The following is a 20,717-nucleotide window of genomic DNA, read 5'->3' as shown; positions in this document are numbered from 1 at the left end:
CCCTATAGCATTATATTAAATTGCTCAGTACATTACCTGATTTAAGGTTAAACTTATCATTTGAGGAGTTTACGATTACATCTACTGTCTCTTTTGTTATGTCTCCTGTTTTCACTTGAAATGTAATTGCTCCTATCTGCATTTCATAGACACCCAATGTTGGCTGAGAAATAGCTCCACAGAAAGCTGTAAGACAATAAAATGATAAATTAATAAAAGCAGCCCCTCACTGCATCAATCCTCTTTTTTGATTATCTACTACTACTACTATTAAACATTTCTATAGCGCTACTAGACTTACGCAGCGCTGTACAAATTTACATGAAAAGACGGTCCCTGCTCAACAGAGCTTACAATCTAAATTGGACAGACGAACAGACAGCTAGGGGTGGGGAAATTATCTCTCTGCAAATATGTCATCTTCTGAGGTTATTTTATTGTTTCTTCCTTTCAAAATAATTAAATGAAGTATTTTTTATGCTTCTTTTACACTAAGTGACATTTGTGTCACTAAGTGGCTGTAGGGCATATCAGGGAGTGTGTTGTAATGCTTCACACGCTCCCTGATATGCCCTACACTTGGATCCGGCTTACTTAAGGCGGGGTTATGAGTAAAAATGCACCAGTAGTGGGTGTGTTGTTAGGGATTTGCGGACACAGACGGGAGTGTGGCAGTGGTAGAGATGGTGGAGGACACTGTGAACAGCTTGAACATAAATATTCAGGACACCAGGTGTAATAGCCTATTGGCTAATCAATGAATAACAATGTCCATGCCAAGTGTAGTATGCTAGAAATGACTATTTTGTAATGAGGGGGGGGGGGGGGGATAAAGATATCCCTTACCCACAAGAGATGGTGCTAAACAGTGAAAGGCAGGGTGACCACTCCTAGCCCTGTGCCCAAAGGGGGTCCCCTGCACCGAGAGAAGGTGGTGTGCCAGTGGAAGCTAGTAGCTTATGTTCTGCTGTTGCTGCCATCGGCTTCTCCGGTAACAAACCAGAGTTCTTGCCAGCAGTCATCCATGTTCTGGTCAACAACTGATGATCTGCACAGCATCCTTAACAGGAATCCCAGAGACTGGATTTCAGTAAAGATGAATCAAAGTTTATTAAACAATATATTGACTCGACACAACGTTGTGTTTCGGCCTAAACGGCCTACATCAGGAGTCTAAGCACTGGAACAAAGAACAATGATGATGATCCAGATTGGGTTATACTGAAATCCAGTCTCTGGGATTCCTGGTTTTTTTTACCCACTTCCTCTTTGTTCAGTAACTATCCGTGGGACTTCTTTGAGTTCTCCACTTTTGTGGATTCTCTACTGCATAGCATCCTTAGCATCTGGGGTGCCCTGCTGTTCCTTTCCCTTAACCGAGGAATATGCAATGTTGATATTGTTTGGTAGATAAATGTTTAAGGGGCCCTTTTACTAAGCGGCGATAAAAATTGGCCTGCGCTAGGCCATTTTTTTACGGCGGTGGGAAAAGGCCTTTTGTGGTAGTAAACGGCCATGGGTTAATATTAAAATATTTACTGCCCGAGCCTTTACCGCCACCTATTTAAAAGGCGGTAAGGGCTCACGCGCTACTCATGTGGAAATCAGGCAGCGTGGGGCAATGTGGTCACATTGCCGATTACTACCAGAACGCCCCCCACGGTAGAAAAGAGAAAATTAGTTTCTACCGCTGGAAACTGGGCGTGCCAACTTCGGAACTACCGCCGGGTGCCAACACTACCCCAAGCACAGTGGCGTAACTACGTGGGGCCTGGGGGGACCCTGGCCCCCCCTGCCAACGACCCTCTTGAAACCCCCTCCCGCCACCAAACGTTCAGCCGTTCAACGAAGTTCGTTGTGTGATCAGCTGTTTCTGACGCCTTGCATGTAGCCCCATGCAGGACGTAAGGCGTCAGAAACAGCTGATCACATAACGAACTTCGTTGAACGAAGGCGCCAAAGTCTACTCCGGCGCTGAAGAAGACTCTTCGGCTGGCGGGGTTTGGGGACCCCCGCCAGCAAACAAGGTACCTGCTGCAGCGGCGGGGCGGGCGGCGACGGCAGGTTGGTGGCAGGAGGGGGGGTTCAAGAGGGTCATCGGCAGGGCGGTCCAAAGTGGCGGCAGCTGGGGGGGGGGGCGGCAGGGGGAGGTAGCTAAACAGTGCTACCCCACCTGGGGCTCTGGCCCCCCTCCCGGAGAAGGTCTGGCTACGCCCCTGCCACAGCAGTAGAGTCGATTTGGCGCACGGTAGCCCTACCATGGCTTAGTAAAAGGACGCCAAAAAGAGAAGAAATATGAGCATTCCATATCCATCTGATGATATTGTCTTTCTACTCTCAAAAACTACTAGAGGTGCTCGCTATAGGTAAGGAAACTTTTGCATTTATCTGAGGCACTGAAATACCTCAGTTTAATAATGGAAATTCTAATACTCAGTGAACGTTACCTTTCCTCTCCCACCCCTAGGGGGATTTTCTGTTCTCCCTCTCCTCAACCTCACCCATAGACGTCAAGCCCCTCCCCTCCTCAGAGACTGATCCAATCTTCTCATCTACTCTACATTGACTGACATAAGGAGGAGGACAGCCACACTTTTTTTCCACATCTGCCTTCCCCTGGTGCCATGGTCAGACTTATAGTTTGAACCCAAAAGTTCCACAGTAGTTTGTGGAACTCAAGCCCCAGTTGGGTGTCAGCTGTGGGAGGAGGCATAGCATAAAGCATTGGTGCTGTTCTCTGCGTCATGCTTCTGTGTCTCCACGCAGGGCAGGTTGCATCGTGCATCGAGGTAGCCACCATCCAAGCCTGGTATCACATAATTATATGAGAATCCCACTCAAGAGTGGGCAGATATGCATCAAGCACCAGATTTTGCATCCCAGCTCACAGGCATTTTTATCAGATGTCATAAAACACTACAGCCTTTTCATATGCAACTAAAAGAAAGTTTTGGGAGCTCAAGACCCAAAAGATTAAAAAAAAAAGTTTTCTTTTTTTTTTACAGCACTTATGGCCTCAAACTAAATTATTTTAAATCTGATAAAATGAAAGCTAATGAATGAAATGGATTAAGTATTTACGTGGGCCTTGCGCAGATGCTGTTGTGCCTGAGGGCCGGCTCTGAGCTGGGGTCTTTCCAGTCCCCCTCTTTTCGAGTTCACTTGAAAATGCCTAGAAACAAAACCAAGATTACCATTAGTAGGCGAGATGCTTCTTGGGGGGGGGGGGGGGGGGGGGGGGGGGAGGGATGCAATGATATCTGCAAGCAAGATCGGTCCTGGCATGGGGGAATGGGAATGGGGGGGGGGGGCGCCACTGGTGCCATGGCACCCCCCCCCCCCCAAATTTTCCTTCCCTGATTCTCTACTACTTACCATTTCTATACTGCTACTAGAAATACGCAGATGCTGTACACATTATATGCTGGTATCTTATTTAATTTGTTGCATTTGTACCCCCCATTTTCCCACCTATTTGCAGGCTCAATGTGGCTTACATAGTACCGTGAGGCGTAAGCTGCCTCCGGTGATGAAACAAATACAGAGTGATGTGGTAGAGAATGAGATGTATGTTTTACAGACACATAATGGAATCGAGAGAAGAAGAGTTATATAATGTTCGTTGCAGGTTATGGTTCCGTTGTGTTGCTGAGTCCAGGCACTTAAGTTGGATCAGTAAGGTGTGCCTTCTCGAACAGGTCGGTCTTTAGTGATTTCCGGAAGTTGAGGTGCTCGTGTGTTGTCTTTATGGCTTTTGGTAATGCGTTCCATAGTTGTGCGTTCCATAGGAGTGGAGGAGTGGCCTAGTGGTTAGGGTGGTGGACTTTGGTCCTGGGGAACTGAGGAACTGAGTTCGATTCCCGCTTCAGCCAGAGGCAGCTCCTTGTGACTCTGGGCAAGTCACTTAACACTCCATTGCCCCATGTAAGCCACATTGAGCCTGCCATGAGTGGGAAAGCGCAGGGTACAAATGTAACAAAAATAAAATAGATACTATTGGAGATTCTACATGGAATGTTGCTACTATTGGAGATTCTAGATGGAACGTTGCTATTCCACTAGCAACATTCCATGTAGAAGGCTGCGCAGGCTTCTGTTTCTGTGAGTCTGACATCCTGCACGTACGTGCAGGACGTCAGACTCACAGAAGCAGAAGCCTGCGCGGCCACACTGGTGATCTGCAAGGGCCGACTTCTACATGGAATGTTGCTAGTGGAATAGCAACATTCCATGTAGAATCTCAAATAGTAGCAACAGTGGAGGAGTGGCCTAGTGGTTAGGGTGGTGGACTTTGGTCCTGAGGAACTGAGTTCGATTCCCACTTCAGCCAGAGGCAGCTCCTTGTGACTCTGGGCAAGTCACTTAACCCTCCATTGCCCCATGTAAGCCGCATTGAGCCTGCCATGAGTGGGAAAGCACAGGGTACAAATGTAACAAAAATAAAATAGATACTATTGGAGATTCTACATGGAATGTTGCTACTATTGGAGATTCTACATGGAATGTTGCTATTCCACTAGCAACATTCCATGTAGAAGGCTGCGCAGGCTTCTGTTTCTGTGAGTCTGACGTCCTGCACGTACTCACAGAAGCAGAAGCCTGCGCGGCCACATTGGTGATCTGCAAGGGCGGACTTCTACATGGAATGTTGGAATAGCAACATTCCATGTAGATTCTCAAATAGTAGCAACAGTGGAGGAGTGGCAATGTGGTACAGGGTGGTGGACTTTGGTCCTGGGGAACTGAGGAACTGAGTTTGATTCCCGGCACAGGCAGCTCCTTGTGACTCTGGGCAAGTCACAACCCTCCATTGCCCCATGTAAGCCGCATTGAGCCTGCCATGAGTGGGAAAGCGCGGGGTTCAAATGTAACAAAAAAAAATAAATATAGGAGAAGCTGATCCGTGGACTGATTTATACTCGAGACCCTAGTGGGCTCACGTTTGGTTTTTTTTGTACTTGGGACAATGGAGGGTTAAGTGACTTGCCCAGGGTCACAAGGAACAGCAGTGGAAATTGAACCCAGTTCCCCAGGATCTCAGCCCAATGCACTAACCATTAGGCTACTCCTCCAATCCACATATAATCTTCAACCTTGTGACTGGTATTATTAACTACCTATGAAGTTCACTTCCAGGAATCTGTTTTTGAGGAGTACTGGCCACTATCAGCAGTGACGAAAAGATTGGTGGGAAATTTTTATTCAGGATCAAAAGAACCATACAACAAACTGCTGAATATAGAAAATACAACCGTCAATCACAAAGGAATCATAGGATAGAACAATACAACAATGGAAAAAAAAAACACCATACAGAAAACCACAGGAGAAACTTAAGATCCCAATTTATATAAGCAACCCGTCATCACCCATCTACTATACAGAAATTTAACGGCAAATGTGGATCCACTTCAAAAAGTAGTAAATAAATGGATTCGAGATACTGGAGATTATTCACTTCTGGTGGAATGTGCGCATCTTCAGGAACTTTATTACAAATTTCTTCTACATACGTATATTCATCCTGCTTGTTTGTGAAAAGGAGAAATTAGGTCTTACCTGATCATTTTCTTTCCATTTCCCACTATTCCAGAACCTGTGGGATAGTTGTGTCCATCAACCAACAGGTGGAGCTAGAGAACTGAAACTGAGCCGCAACATCTCTCTTTTGACATACAGTCCAGCTCCTCAGTATTTATGTAGATAAGCAGTAAGGATAAACTCAGAACATAACAACCTTAAACAACTTTAACCTAACACTAACAAGATGAGCAAACATTTAGAGAACAACAGATATACAGGAAACACCATGCAAGGGGAAATCATTATTTGGCCCATTACTTTGCACCGACTAAACATCTCAGAAACCTCGGGTGGGCCTTTGGAATTGTGGAAAGGACTAATGGAAAGAAAATTGTCAGGTAAGATCTACCTTCTCCTTCCATTATGTAGCTTCCCACTACTCTAGAACCTGTGGGATGTTTAAAAGCAATCCCTAGAGTGGGTGGGATCCTGACACTGCTACCCTGAAGACACAAACTGGCTTCAGAGTGCACCGCAACTTCCACCCTGTAGTTCTTGATAAATGTATGCAGTGTTGACCACCGGAGACAGTAAGGTAGTCTCTGTCCAGAATGCCACTGTATGCCTCATAGAATGAGCCCTAAAGGCTTGAAGAGCCTGCTTTCCCACAAGCATATACAATAGTGTCCTTCAGCCATCTAGCAACTGTGGACTTGAAAACCATAAGGCCAAGCCTCTGTTTACCAAACAGTACAGTCTGTTCCAATTTGCAAAACTCTATTTGTGACTTCCAGATATCTAAGGAGGACCCCATGCACAACGAGAAGCTTCAAGTAAGAATATTGAGCCTCCTCATCCTCAGTGCGAAAGGACTGAAGAACCATAGATTGGTTGAGATGTATCAGGAAGGCCTTAGAAGGACCTCTAAGCCCCTTCATGATCAACAAAGATGCGAAAACGGAACTCCTGACAATGAAGCTGAAAGCTTCGCTTTATGAAACAACCTTTTCTGAACAGACTGAGGCCACATCAAATAAGGAGGGAGAAGCAGAAATAGCCTCATCTGCTCACTCCTGGAAGTCTAAACGGGATCTCTTAGGAGCTGGAGGGGTAACGAAGTAAGAAACTGAAGCACCTTGCAGCAACTCTGAATGTCCCTGCTTCAGTAAATAGACCTGGTGTAAAAGCATTATAAACTCCGAAGAAAACAAATATCCTGATGCAGTTGAATGCTCCATCAGGCCCTGAAGCTGTAAAATGGCTCTGCGTGTGATCAGACAGAGACTGTTCCCCACTGTTACACGCCTCCAGGTGTACACCCTGCTTGCGCAGGGTATGGGCATTCGCGGATGTGGCGGCCATCTTGGATTTAGGCATCTCCAGGACAGGGCAGCCATCTTGGAGATGGGCATCTTAGGTTGTGGCAGCCATCTTGGAGTTGGGTGGCTTCAGGAAGGAAGCCCATATTTGGGCGCAAGACATCTCCCTCTGATGGAGGCAGCCATCTTGGAACAGCTGCACATGTTTGAGCCTAATTCCTGCACTATTTAAAGCCCTGCCACCAGTCCTTCCATGCTTCGGCTTCTATTACTGTAGAGGTCACGGTCCTCGTCTGTGTTCTACTGCCGGTTAGCTTATGATCCTGTGTTTTGACCCTTGGATTGTTTTCTGACTACTCTGCTGTATTGCTGCCTGCCCAGACTTTGGACTGACTCCTGACTACTCTGCTGTATTGCTGCCTGCCCAGACTTTGGACTGACTCCCAGACGTAACACCCACTGACAGTCGGCCTCAACAAAATGGCACCCGTTTTCATGCTCTCCTGCATCAAATTGCGCACCATACCTGCTAGAGAGCCCAAAATCCTCAGCATATTTGGATGCTGCGCCAAATCTGAAGACGTGCTACCGCCAACCATTTGCTCCATTTCCCGCAGGATTCTTGGCTTGTACACACTACAATGCCCCGATGCCGACCAACAGGTCTCACAACAGGAACACCGCTTAACTGCCTCCACAGCAGTCACCATTCATCATGACCATCACAAGTGCAGCACAACGCGGTCTCAAGCAGCAAGTCAGGGGGATCCCCTCCTCTGCACCAAGTAGAACTTGAAGCTTTCCAAGTGGTTCAGAGTCAAACTTTTGTCGGACTTACACTGTCAGCTGCTCACCCCAAGCTCATAGTTCGACTTACCACTGCCGGTTGCATCCAACAAGCTCACAGTCTCCAAAAGTCTTTTCGGATAAGAAAGGGATTAATACTCTGTCCTATGCTCTCCAGTAAATCTCTTTTCTTCTCCCTTTAAAAAAATTTTTTTTAAGGTTGTTGTGCTGGAAAAGGAGAGTTCCGCAGGAAACAGGGGAGAGATGAAGGGAGGGAAGAAGTAAATTCATGGGGCACCAGAGACAGGGATCTGAAGCCCTCCAAATATGACTCTGCAGACAAGATACCTGCAAAGCTCAACTGAGGACCAGTTGACTAACTGGACCAGTGATTAAAAGTGGGTCCATCTACCTGCTGGAGATAGAAAGTACTAAAGAGCTGTACTGGATGCCGAGAGATATCTCAGCTCGGTTCTCTATCTCCACCTGCTGATGGACACAACTATCCCACAGGTTCTGTAATAGTGGGAAATTACGTAATGGAAATGGGCTTTTCCACAAATGGAAAAATCTCTTAAATATGGCATGGCAGACGCTACATACAAGCATTGCGACTGGGACTGTCCAGGAATCTGGAGGCATTTAATCCGCCACTGGAAGGCTACTCTGCAGGGAAGTTTATTGGATATCATGGAAGACATTACAGAAGGTACTGGGGTGTTCACCCCGTTTCTACATAATGCTTCTCTACTGGCGAAGCACCGTATATAGTTTCAGTGGATCCAGAATATGCCCCCAACTCTCATGCAATGGCACAATCAGATGCACGAACATTTGTGGAAGGGGAGGCTTTCCACTGAATCTAGGGGATATAAAGCAAATAAATTGGTTTAACTTTGGTCTCCCTTTTTGAATACTCTAACAATGCTGGATATTTGACTGTTGATTATCAATGTTGATGTATTCCTTAGCACAACAGTTAATGTCTGTGACAATAGAGACTTGCACATAAGGAACATGCTCTGAATTCTTTTTATATTTTAAAAGGGACAGATCCATTGTAATAGATAATCTGTTTTGGGTTTTTTGTTCCATCCTTTTGTAATTTTGTTCTTCTCTCACTTATGGAATTAAACTTGCTTTAAAAAAAACCCCAGGAAAACAGAATGTAGGACTAACTACAGAACTAAAGAAAATATGCTGTTCCTTAAAGGAAAATAAATGCCTGGAAAAACTTAAAAAGTTAATGTAATATCTATAACAGAGAACAAAATGTAAAATGTCACATTACCTTAATGCTCTCAGTATCAGCTGAATGAAGCAGAATGTGAACCTCCTGCAGGTTCCTTAAATCCATCTTACTACTGAACTTAAATATTCGATCAAATACAATGCTGGCAACAAGAGGCCTTGGGAAGCCTAAATTCCCTGTTCCGATTGCCGGGAACGTGATGGAACTGAGCCCCGACTTCTCAGCAGTGTTCAGACAGTCTTTTATGATGTCACTTAACACCTGTAAAACATACAGTTGTACATGTGTAGGTTTATCCTGAGGAACTATACGATCAGTCTAAGGTCTACAAATTCAAAACAGAAAGAGGAAAACTAAGCCAAGTTCTCTTGGACCTTGCTTAACCGTACTACGGGGATATTATGACATCGCTGCCACACCCCCCATTCCTTCCAAAATAAAGCTACTACTATTACTTTTCTTGGTTTGTTATCAGACAAGCTGCTGACCTCACTCCAGGTCAAGTGATGCTCAGGCAGGGGTGTATCTGCTATGGGGCCCCAGGGGCCTGGCCCCCGTAGATTTGCCCCTGGACCCCCTTACCGACGACCCTCTCAACCCCCCCTCCTCCCACCGTCACTCCGCTGTTGCGCCTCGCCTCCCTTTGCTGGCGGGGGACCCCAACCCCCGCCAGCCGAAGTCTCCTTCCTTCGGATTTGGTTTCTGACATCCTGCATGCACGTACAACGTGCAGGACGTCAGACTCACAGAAACAAGTTCTGTTTCTGTGAGTCTGACATCCTGCACGTTGTACGTGTGTGCAGGACGTCAGAAACCAAACCCAAACGAAGGAAGGAGACTTTGGCTGGCGGAGGTTGGGGTCCCCCGCCAGCGAAGGGAGGTGAGGCGTGACGGCGGGGGGGGGGGGGGGGAGTTAAAGTAATTGGAGGTGGTGGTGGTGTCGTCATCATCTTCAGCCGGGGGGGGGGGGGGGCTAAAATGTGCCCCCTCACCTCGGCTCTGGCCCCCCCCTACCGTTGAACTTCAGATACGCCCCTGTGCTCAGGTAGCATAAAAGAACCCTATTTTACTTACCTCCTGCACCGTGTGCTCGTCACGAATAGCAACGAGAGACAGAGAGAGAGAAAGAAGATCAAATACACAGAAAAAAAAAATTCCCTAAAAAAAGTTGGTACAAATTAAAATGCAAACGATGTAGGAAGGGTAAAAATCAGGGGGCTCGGTGGTTAGAATAATTCTGCTTCTACCACCATTACCCATTATGACTCTAGACAAGCTGAGTACCCACCGGAATGAAATGTGTTATAAAGTGCCCTGATTTAAGGCACTCTACATAAATGCCAAAAAAATAAAAAGAAGGTAGAAACATTCAAGTGCAATAAGAGAATAACGTTCAATCTTTGCCCCTTAACCCATCTAATATAATAATTTGCTCCTCCAACGTTCCAATATGTCTCACTGGGATTGTAACCACCTGCTGACATCACTCCTCCAACGTTCTACTCCAACGTTCCAATGTGTGTCACTGGGATTGTAACCACCTGCTGACGTCACTCCTCCAACGTTCTCCGTCCCCCCTCCCTCCCAGTACCATAGGACCCTGGAACTGGGACGGGGACACTGGAACTCGGAGGGAGGTGGAGGGGGCAGGGGAGAGATGCTGCACATGAATGGATGGATGGAGGGGCCAGGGCACAGAGGATGTTGCCTGCATATAGATGAATGCAGGGGAGAGAGCATAATGCAGGGGAGGGAGGGGACCCTGAAACTCGGAGGCAGGGAGGGGACGACCCTGGAACTCGGAGGGAGGGACGGGGACAACAACCCTGGAACTCGGAGGGCGGGAGGGAGGGGGGCCTTAGAACTGGGAGGGGGGGCCCTGGCACACACTCTCTCTCTCACAGACACTCGCACCCAGTCTCACTCTCTCTCTGTCACACACACACACTCGCACATTCACTCTCTCTCTCTCTCTCACACACACTCCGAGGAAAACCTTGCTAGCGCCCATTTCATTTGTGTCAGAAACGGGCCTTTTTTTTTTTACTAGTGTTAAATAGCAAAATTGTGCTTTATTTCACTGCAGTGTACATTAGTATATGTCACCACAGGCTACGCAAATGCATGCACTTTATTATGCAATTGAAATAACACAGCTTGCATTGAACTTCATGGAAAATTAATGCCAGCTCAGAGCTGACGTAATTTTTCCAATCTGGGAGCACTGGCCACCAACACCATCTTAAAGGGGTTGGAGCAGCACACAGCTGAACAGTGTTCCCTCCTTTGAGCCCCCCCCCCCCCCCCCCCAAAAAAAAAACAAACAAACATGTTTTGACCATCTCCAACTTGTCACGTACATTAAGTTGATACATTAGCTGAAAATCCAGTTCCAGCTGTATGCCTAAATACTTCAATCTACCCGTAGCTATCCGGATAGGCATCAAACCTAGGACCAGCCAGCGCTATTTTGAACCTGGCACTAGAACAAACAGGAGCAACTAAGGGGCTGTCCTGCATCTCTTAGAAACCAGGGGGGGCCTCTGGGGAGGGTAGGAGTCTTCAGGGAGAAGGGCACAGGGGGATCCTATTCAGCTTTGTGCTACTCGTCCTTTAAGATGGCACCCAGTAGCTGAATAATGCAGCTTGTGAGGTTGACTACAATTTGTATTATTCATTTGCAATGAGAGTCACTAACCTGTGGCACTGAGCTACCACAGTTTAGTGACTCCCGCAGTACATGAAGCAGCGGTAAAATGCCATTATGTTCCCATAGCTTAGTAACTTCTCCCCTAAAGAACCACCACCACTGAATTTGTTTTTCCTTGTCCTGCATTGGAAGAAAAAAAAATTATGGCTTCAGTTTAGTAATGCTGCAAACATTTATTTATTTACTAGTAAAAAAGCCCCGTTTCTGATGCAAATGAAACGGGGGCTAGCAATGTTTTCTTCTGTGTGCATGTGGGAGTGTGTGTGACCCTGCCCTCTGGCCTCTCTCCCCTCCCCCCTCTGAGTCCTTCAGTAAAAAAGCCCTGTTTCTGATGCAAATGAAACGGGGGGGGGGGGCTAGCAAGGTTTTCTTCTGTGTGCATGTGGGAGTGTGTGTGTCCCTGCCCTCTGGCCTCTCTCCCCTCCCCCCTCTGAGTCCTTCACTGTTACAGAGCCAGCGATTTGATTTCGTGCTCTGCTGTTTTCCTTCACTGACTGTGTTACAGAGAGGGCGGGGCAGACACTCATAGGGAAACCGGATATCTCGCCCCCTTCACACTTCCGGCTGGAGGCTTCATAGAACGTTGGTGTTGCCTTTTATATAGAGAGATTGCATTTGTATCCCACATTTTCCCACCATATGGCAGGTTCAATGTGGCTTACATATTGCTAAAAAGGCGTTTACAAACATGAATAAGGAACAGTGAAACCCTACCATCTACATTCCCTACCTCCCCCCCCCATTACCCACTGACTGCCACCCTTTAAAGTATCTAATTATTGACCAAGAACAGCATGAGGTCTGAAGAAAGAACCATCAGGACAGATAATATAAATAAATGTTACCTTCTCTGATGTCCCCTTTCCCCTTCCCCATCCTGGAGAAGTGACATGATAAACTTTCTTGCAATTCAAATTGCATCCATTGGTTACGAACAAAGACCCCTCGGTAATCTTTAGCCCTCGGCAGTGGTCTTCCAGTAGCTGCTGGAGTGCTGGACCAGCCTTTTCCAGTAAGGCTTGAGAGACTGCTCCTTTGTCAAGCATCAGGTCTGTACTGATGCTATTCACAATGACATCCGTCTGAAAGTTCAGTCAAAATTAAGCCACATGTTTAGTCAAGCATGCAAAAAGAACTTTTACCTAAAGCAGTGGTATTCACTCCCGGTCCTCAAATGCCACAAAAACAGGTCAGGTTTTCAGGATGTCCCTAGTAAATATGCATACAATCTAATCTACTGAGTATCTCTCTTTTCCACTGTAGTTACAATCTGTAATCAATTCATACCAAGTAACTACCAAATTATTATCTATTGAACTTTATCCTCCTTATTGAAAATTACAAAACATAAAACTGTTTATGAAAACCAATCACTTACTTAACATTAAACCTACACCCATATTTATACCAGGGGCGTAGCTTTGTGGGGCCACAGCGGAGTGGGCCCCCACAGATTAAGCCCTGGCCCCCTCTACTTTTGACCCCCCCCCAGCCGCCGACCCCCCCCCCCCCCCGCCACTTTGGACCCCTCTCCCGCCGCCGACCCTCCCCCGTCACAGCCAGGTACGTTTGCTGGCAGGGGTCCCCAACCACCGCCAGCCAGTCTTCTTCTGCGCCGGTCGACTCTGGCGCCTTCGCTGATGATCTGTTTCTGACTTCTGCCGTCCTGCATGCACATCCTGCATGGGACTACATAGAGGAGGTGCACGCAGGACGTCAGGAGTTAGAAACAGATCGACAGCGAAGGCGCCAGAGTTGACTGGTGCTGAAGAAGACATCAGCTGGCAGGGGCTGGGGACCCCCGCCAGAAAAGGTACCTGGCGGTGGCGGGGCAGAGTCGGCAGCGGCGGTGGTCGTCGGTGGGGTTCCAAAGTGGCGGGGGCAGCAGAAGGGGAGGTGGGCTAAACTGTAACCCCCACCTCGGGCTCTGGACCCCCCCTCCCGCCGAGGTCTGGCTATGCCCATGATTCATACATACCAACATCGCTCTTTATTATCATCCTATGTGAGCACATTCAATTTCCTACTGTTTTCCCCTCATATCTAATTTCTTTAACAACTCATATTGATGATATTATGCAAGTATTACACAAATACTTCCAACAGAACTGTAATTCTTCAATATGTTATTGTTTTAGAGCAGTCTTACACCTTCCATCTTATATTCAACACTTAACGTCCCACCAGTCTAACTCTTCCGATAGTTATAGACCCCATAGGACTGGTCGAAAATTTCTTGAACCTTCAATAAAAACTGTCCATTGTCAAAGGTTTCGTCAACAAACAACAATGAAGTTCGTTCCGTCACTCTCTGTCTCTGCATTCAGCACAAGTATTTCACCCCACTTGTAGCGTCATCAAACCCTACACAGGTCTGTGTTTCACTATGTGCACCTACAGGGTTTAACTAAAAGTGCATATCAACATTATAAGAAAGCCCTCTCCTACATAATCCTTTTACAGCATAACTTAAAATTTAGTGTTTTTCAATCTCATACCTGAATTTATTGGATTACGTTCTTGGTCACTATCTACCCGGGTTCAACAAGGAAAGGAAGTAAGTAATGCGCATGCACAGCATTTTGGAGTGCAGTGGCGCCATTGTTCCCGTTATCTGTTAGCAGTTCGCCCTGGGATAGATAATAATTTGGTAGTTACTTGGTATGAAATAATAAATATGAACGAGACAGGCTTGTATTCAATGAAGGTTGTACGTACGAAAATCTATAACCTGAAACCCTAAGCATTTTGTGACACTTAAGGACTACGAGTGAATACCACTGACATATAATCAGACTGAAATATGCCCCATGGGAGCAAAGCACTGAAATAATAGTTCTTAACCCAGATCTTAGTTTTCAGACTATCCCTCATGAATATGCATGATATTAGTTTGCATGCATCAACTTAGTTATTAGACCCAGAACACATCTGTAAAGCTTGCAAAATTTGATTCTGTTAAAACCCTCATGTCTAGATTACATTGATTGTCGGTTAAGTTCCGCTCCTGGCTTAAGGCTCTTTGCATTGTACATTAAACACTTCATTTAGGGGTCCCATCCTATCTGGCCTAGTTATTATTCTCTACGCCTCTGCCTGTTCCTTGCGTCCCCTTGACTCTCACTGGCTTGTCCTCCCCTGCCCTAAACTAGTCCATTACAAATCTACTAGGAACTCAGCTTCTTTTTAGCCCCAAAACTCTGGAATGACCTCCCCCCTTCCCTATGACCAGAATTTTCTTTTCCTCCGTTCAAGGCATTACTGAAGACCCATTTTTTTGGCCTTGCCTTTGGTTCTAACTTGCCGAATCCCCAAGTAGTGGGAACAGCGGTGCCTTTTGCAGGTTGTAGTTGTGACTGTAATTTACTTTTATCTGCTTTTATTTTTATTTTATTTGATGTACTAAGGTGTGTGGGTTTTTTTTCTTCTTTTGTTTTTTTTTTTTTTTTTTTAAACAAAACTCTTTTCTGTCTTGGTCTGTGTACGCGTATGTTTGTTTCTTGGTTGCATGGTTCCTTTGCTATCTTAAATGCAGTTCTATTATCTCTTGGGGGAATTACTGCATTGTACCAAAGGGTGATGGTATGTCATCTGGCTTGTCTGAGATTTCGGGGTTGTTGTTTTCCAGTTTCCTGTTATTTAAAAATCCTTAAACAATTTTGGAAAAAAACATTTGCTAATCTCTACACATCTGAATACGCTGTTTGGGAGCTAATTTTATGACAGGTAGCCTACCAAAATTCAACAGTAGATATTTTAACCAAGGCAAGAGACCCCAGAAGTGTAGAAATTTATAACCTGCTCGGAAGGTGCAAACGTCTGTATGTACAAGTGTATTGCACACACATCACAACTACACCCCTAGAAATGCCTACACACAGAGTAGGCCAACTCTTTTGGAGTGAGATTAATTTGATAACAGGAAGCTTAGGTTAGTTGAGCAGAAAGGTGCCTATTTTGACACAGTTTTATTAATTGAGGGGCACCAGTGTGACTTTATAAAATATTAGTGCAAACCCAACATCTACATTCAAGATGTCGACATTACGCCTGCCCATACTCCGCCTCTGTGCATACATACAGGTGTGGCCTTATTTTATAAGAGGGCACCATGACATGATGGTGCATACTTTGCCAGTAGACGTACACAGGAGCGGTGTTCACAAGCATACAAGTAGATTATAAACTATGTTAAATCTATGCACAGACATTTACACCACTTCGAGAGCAGGTGTAAATATCCGTGCCTGCAAGGAGGCTTCACTTCTGACATACTGGTATTTTATAAAGATAAATAAGGGCCTGTATCATTATCAAATAAGAGCCTACTTGTTCTCTTAAATTAGGTGCCCTCTTACAAAGTATGCCCCATGTAATTTTTGGGGGGAGCCATTTTTCACAACTAACCCATGCTTTACCTTCAACAGTAAATTAAACTGGAGTAGAGGAATAACCTAATGGTTAGTGCATGGCCTGAGAACCAGGGGAACTGGGTTTGATCCTCACTGCAGCTTATTGCGACTCTGGGCAAGTCACTTAACCCTCCATCACCCCAGGTACAAAATTTTACCTGAATATAATATATAAACCACTTTGATCGTAACCACAGAAAGCCAGTATATCAAATCCCATCCTCTTCCTTCACCTTAAATCAGGTAGCACTCAATAAATCCCAATAAATAAATAACATGAAAATACCTACTTCTGCATCTTGGATGCTTCCCTGGACCAACATGACGCTTAAACCTTCTTTTGTTTTCATTTGCTGAAGACACTTTCTGCTTTCGGCACGGTCCCGGCCTCCTCTGATGCTCCGAGGTTTTGGTTGTGGTTTATTCAGTACAATGTTCTGCTGTACCTCCTGTTTAAATACCATCTGCAGAGCAGTCTTAAAAGCTTGAATTGTTTTCTCACTGTTGTCTACAAGATGTATTTGCTGCAAGACACCCTCTCCTTTATAGCCTCCCATGTACTCCTTGATTGATGTTAGAATTGTCTCCACGCACCGGTTCAAAGGAAATCCAAAAACCCCAGAACTTATTGCAGGGATGGCTATAGACCGGAGGTTATACAGCTCTGCCAGTTGCAGGCTTTTTTCAACCACCTTACTTAATAGGATTTCACACTGTGCAGGTGGAAAATCAGACCACCTTGGGCCAACAGCATGAATCACCTGTTTACAGGCCAGATTTCCAGCTTCTGTAATTACAGCATCACCAGGCTTTAACTTCCCTTGACTTTGAACAATCTGGTCACAATCCTTTTGTAACTCTGGGCCTGCAGCTTGTAAGAGTGCTGCAGCAAGGCCTCCAATATGCTTCAGGTCTTCATTTGATGCGTTAACTACAACATCAACCTGGTGCTTGCCCAGGTCACCTTTGTAGACGGCTACCTCAACTCCTCCAGGCAGCTGAGCTTTACAGCAAGGTTGTCCATGATTCATAGCCTCCTCATCTTCATCAGCATCATTTCCAAATTCTTCCCCATCTCTCTGCAGCCTTAGCAAACAGTTAAATTTTTTTCTTGCAGCAGGAATGTAAATATCTTCTGCTGACAGGAAAAACTTCTTAGCTCCTGGTTTGTCAATAACCAGTGTATCAGTGTGCAAGGAAGCTAGAATCATTTGGACTCTACGGGCTATATCTAGCACATCCACTCTTGGCCCACAAAGGGTAATATGCTTCCGCCCGTTCCGCGTGTCGAAAACAGTTTTCACATCTTTCGTGGTTGCAGTCCAGAGATGTGCTTTTTCATCCTTCATAAACAGTACAACAGCTTGGGACTTAGTTGGGATGGTTTTCTCTATTACAGTGTTTTTCTCTATGAAGTCAGATGCCTGTTGATAAACTTTATTTACTGCCTCACAACAGCCAACAACAACTACTTGCTTCAGTGATTTGGAAGCATATTCAATTATTACAGTTTTGGTGGCAGAGTTAAATGTTTTCATCAATTGGCTGGTGAGGTCTTTCCACTCCTCCTTTTGGGTGGCTGTACTGCCCTCTATATCAATGAATTTACAAATGACGCTTTCTTTCAGTTTTTTTTCTGCAGTGAAAAAAACATCATGAGAGTTTCCCGTTAGCACAACGCTCTCCCCCAAAATCTTATAGACGACATAGATTGTATTATTTATAAACAGGGAACATGAGAACTCTTCGTTATCTACTTGCCGGAGAAATTGGACGATATGAGAATTAAGATCAATCGTTTTCTGTACAAAATTCTGTTTCTTTTCCAGTATTTCACATTTGGCACCAAACACTTCTGCTGGTAGGCCATAAAGGCAAATTTTCCTAGAAGGAGCATCATAAGATATCTTCAGATCTGGGAAGAAGGCATGAAGATTCTCTTCCAAATCCTCATTGTGTAAAATTGCATACGTTGCTCTGCCAAGAGACATTAGCATTTTGCTACTCTGACTTTCTCGATCAATTTCCTTGGTGGCATTTTCTATCAATTCGGTGACTTTCTGTTTAGATCTTTCAATATCTTCTACAAAACCAGCAAACACAACCTTCCCATTGTCGATCTCAAGAACGATCAAAATTCCTACACTTATGGCATTCTTCACCTTTTCTTTCACAGCTCCCCACACGGCTGAATTCACCTTATATTCAATGGAACTGTACTTCGACATAATAGATAAGAACTGTGTGCCAACTTGATCAGGCCATGTCCGGACAAGCTTGGCCATGTGGCTTCTCTGTTTAGACAGGGAGCGTGAGGGGCAGAGTTGAATTACTGCATGTGCACAGTTGGGTTCAGGCCATTTTAACTCACAGTTCCAATCTGCCATCTTCTTATTTATTTCCTGGATTAGTCTATTTTTTTGAATATATTGCCACACATAAGGGTCTATATCTAAAGAAAGGGGATCAGGCACATTTACAACTGGCCTTTCTTTCCCATATAAAGCTGTGCCCAAGGAGCTGTAGAATGGATAGACAGAGACTCTTATCTTCTTCAGGAAATGTTCCGTTGACAATACAGCGCTTACAGCTAAAAATCAAGCAAACAATATATTCATCAGAAAGCATTAGCCATTACAAAACAATAACATAGTAACATAGTAACATACATAGTAACATAGTAGATGACGGCAGAAAAAGACCTGCATGGTCCATCCAGTCTGCCCAAGACAAACTCATATGTGTATACCTTACCTTGAATTTGTACCTGTCCTTTTCAGGGCACAGACCATATAAGTCTGCCCAGTAGTATTTCCCGCCTCCCAACCACCAGTCCCGCCTCCCATCATCGGCTCTGGTACAGACCGTATAAGTCTGCCCTCCCCTATCCTTGCCTCCCAACCACCACCCCCTCTTCCCCCCAACTGCTCCGCCACCCAATTTCAGCTAAGCTTCTGAGGATCCATTCCTTCTGCACAGGATTCCTCTATGCATATCCCACGCATGTTTGAACTCCGTTACCGTTTTCATCTCCACCACCTCCCGCGGGAGGGCATTCCAAGCGTCCACCACCCTCTCCGTGAAAAAATACTTCCTGATATAAGCAGATCAATTAATTTAGATAACGATATCGAAATAGGTTTGATTTTTTTTCATGTTTTTAAGTATCTGCAGTTGGCGAGGGAATCAGGTGCCACTGGCAGAACAGCAGTACTGGATGGACTGGTACATTAGCCTGAACAAACATTTTAATCAGCTACTAGAGTTTAAAGAAAGCTGTACTCTTCTGAGTGTCCTGCTGTATGTCATAAGAAATCCGCCAAAAGACGGAGAACTCAAGACGCCCCAAGGTAAAAGTAACAGTACAAAAAAAAAAAAAACAGTACAACAAAAACATATCAGTGTGGAAATAATGTAGAATAGAACTGGAACAATTTTCTAACTGGGGTGCTGAAGCCCCTTATCTCCAGCCTTTCTCTTCTCCCCCTTGTATCCTTGCACTCATCAGCTCCTTTACCCTAAACTTGGCCCTCCACAAGGTCATACCTCTGCTCACCCTCCTTACATAGCATTAGATTCCCTTAGTCCTTGCTGACGATGGTCCATCATGCTGCAATGAGGTTATTCTAGTAGATGAGCCTGGACAGATTTTACACTTCCTAGTTGACAATTTCCTTTATTGTCAACTTGATTCCTTGTCCATCATATATAATGAAGCCAGCTTCTCTGAAATTTTAAAATTTATTACTAGCATGGCTACAGTATTCTCTAGTATCAGGTCACTTTCCTTCGAACCTAGTAGATATTATTATTACTCCTATACAGAAGAATAATAAAAACTGTAGTCAATCTACTTTGAATTATAGTCCTGTGGCTTCAATACCTCTATTTGCCAAATTGTTACAGGGACCAGTTACTTAAAAATTATCAAATTTGTAAACTCATAATCTTCTTTATTTTACTCACAGCACGGAAACTGTTCTTGCCTCTTTATTAAACTCTGCTAGGCTAGCTCTGAGTGAAGGTAAAAGATTGCCTATTCTCTAATTTGATCTTTCAAGCGCAACTGACTTGGTGGATTACATAATGCTTTTACAGATTTGGAGGATAAAGGGATTTCAGGACAAGTTCTTACTTGGTTGCAGGGGTTTCTGGCACATCTACTATAATAAAACTCACCCTCAACGTTCTGAGGACACTGACGTCAGTGAAGCCAAGCCCTGACTTCCTTCAAAAAGGTTCGAAGGTTCGTGGTGGTGAAGCCACCAAAAATTGCTCCGGGCCCCGCCCTCGAGGGCGGAGCAATGGCAGAACAACAAAGGGGTTGGCAGGGAGGGAGGCGGGGGTGGGAAATCGCTCCGGGCCCCACCCTCGCGTCAAAGGTCATGACGTTGGGGGCGGAGCAATGGCAGAACGACGAAGGGGTTGGCCAGGGAGGGAGGAAGGGGGGGGTGTTGGCGACGAAAACCTTGCTAGCACCCGTTTCATTTGCTCAGAAACGAGCCTCTTTTACTAGTAGATCATATAAAAAGTTAAAATGAATAATGAATTTTCTAAACCCTAGCAAAACCCAGGTGGAGTTCCACAGGGGTCGCACCTGTCTCCAATATTATTTAATATATTTTTACACTCTTTGGTAAATGAACTGGAACTGGGTGATAATTTCTTTAATTGCAGCTACACTGATAGCACTGTTCTGATTCCTCTTCACTCCT

The 20,717-nt window shown here is 45.1% G+C and overlaps 1 protein-coding gene across 1 annotated transcript in view; it reads right to left on the bottom strand.

Annotated features, from left to right (window-relative positions):
• Positions 1-20,717, bottom strand: part of PARP14 (poly(ADP-ribose) polymerase family member 14) — a 133,875-nt gene that overhangs the window by 43,752 nt on the left and 69,406 nt on the right. Inside the window, 5 exon segments of the mRNA XM_030210876.1 lie at positions 37-186; positions 3,082-3,172; positions 8,920-9,141; positions 12,436-12,672; positions 16,293-18,592. Of these exon segments, the coding sequence (XP_030066736.1) occupies positions 37-186; positions 3,082-3,172; positions 8,920-9,141; positions 12,436-12,672; positions 16,293-18,592 (3,000 nt within the window).

The sequence above is a fragment of the Microcaecilia unicolor genome, chromosome 7 (genome assembly GCF_901765095.1).
Source record: "Microcaecilia unicolor chromosome 7, aMicUni1.1, whole genome shotgun sequence".
In the NCBI taxonomy this organism is placed as follows: Eukaryota; Metazoa; Chordata; class Amphibia; order Gymnophiona; family Siphonopidae; genus Microcaecilia; species Microcaecilia unicolor.
This window is presented reverse-complemented; position numbering and strand designations above follow the sequence as displayed.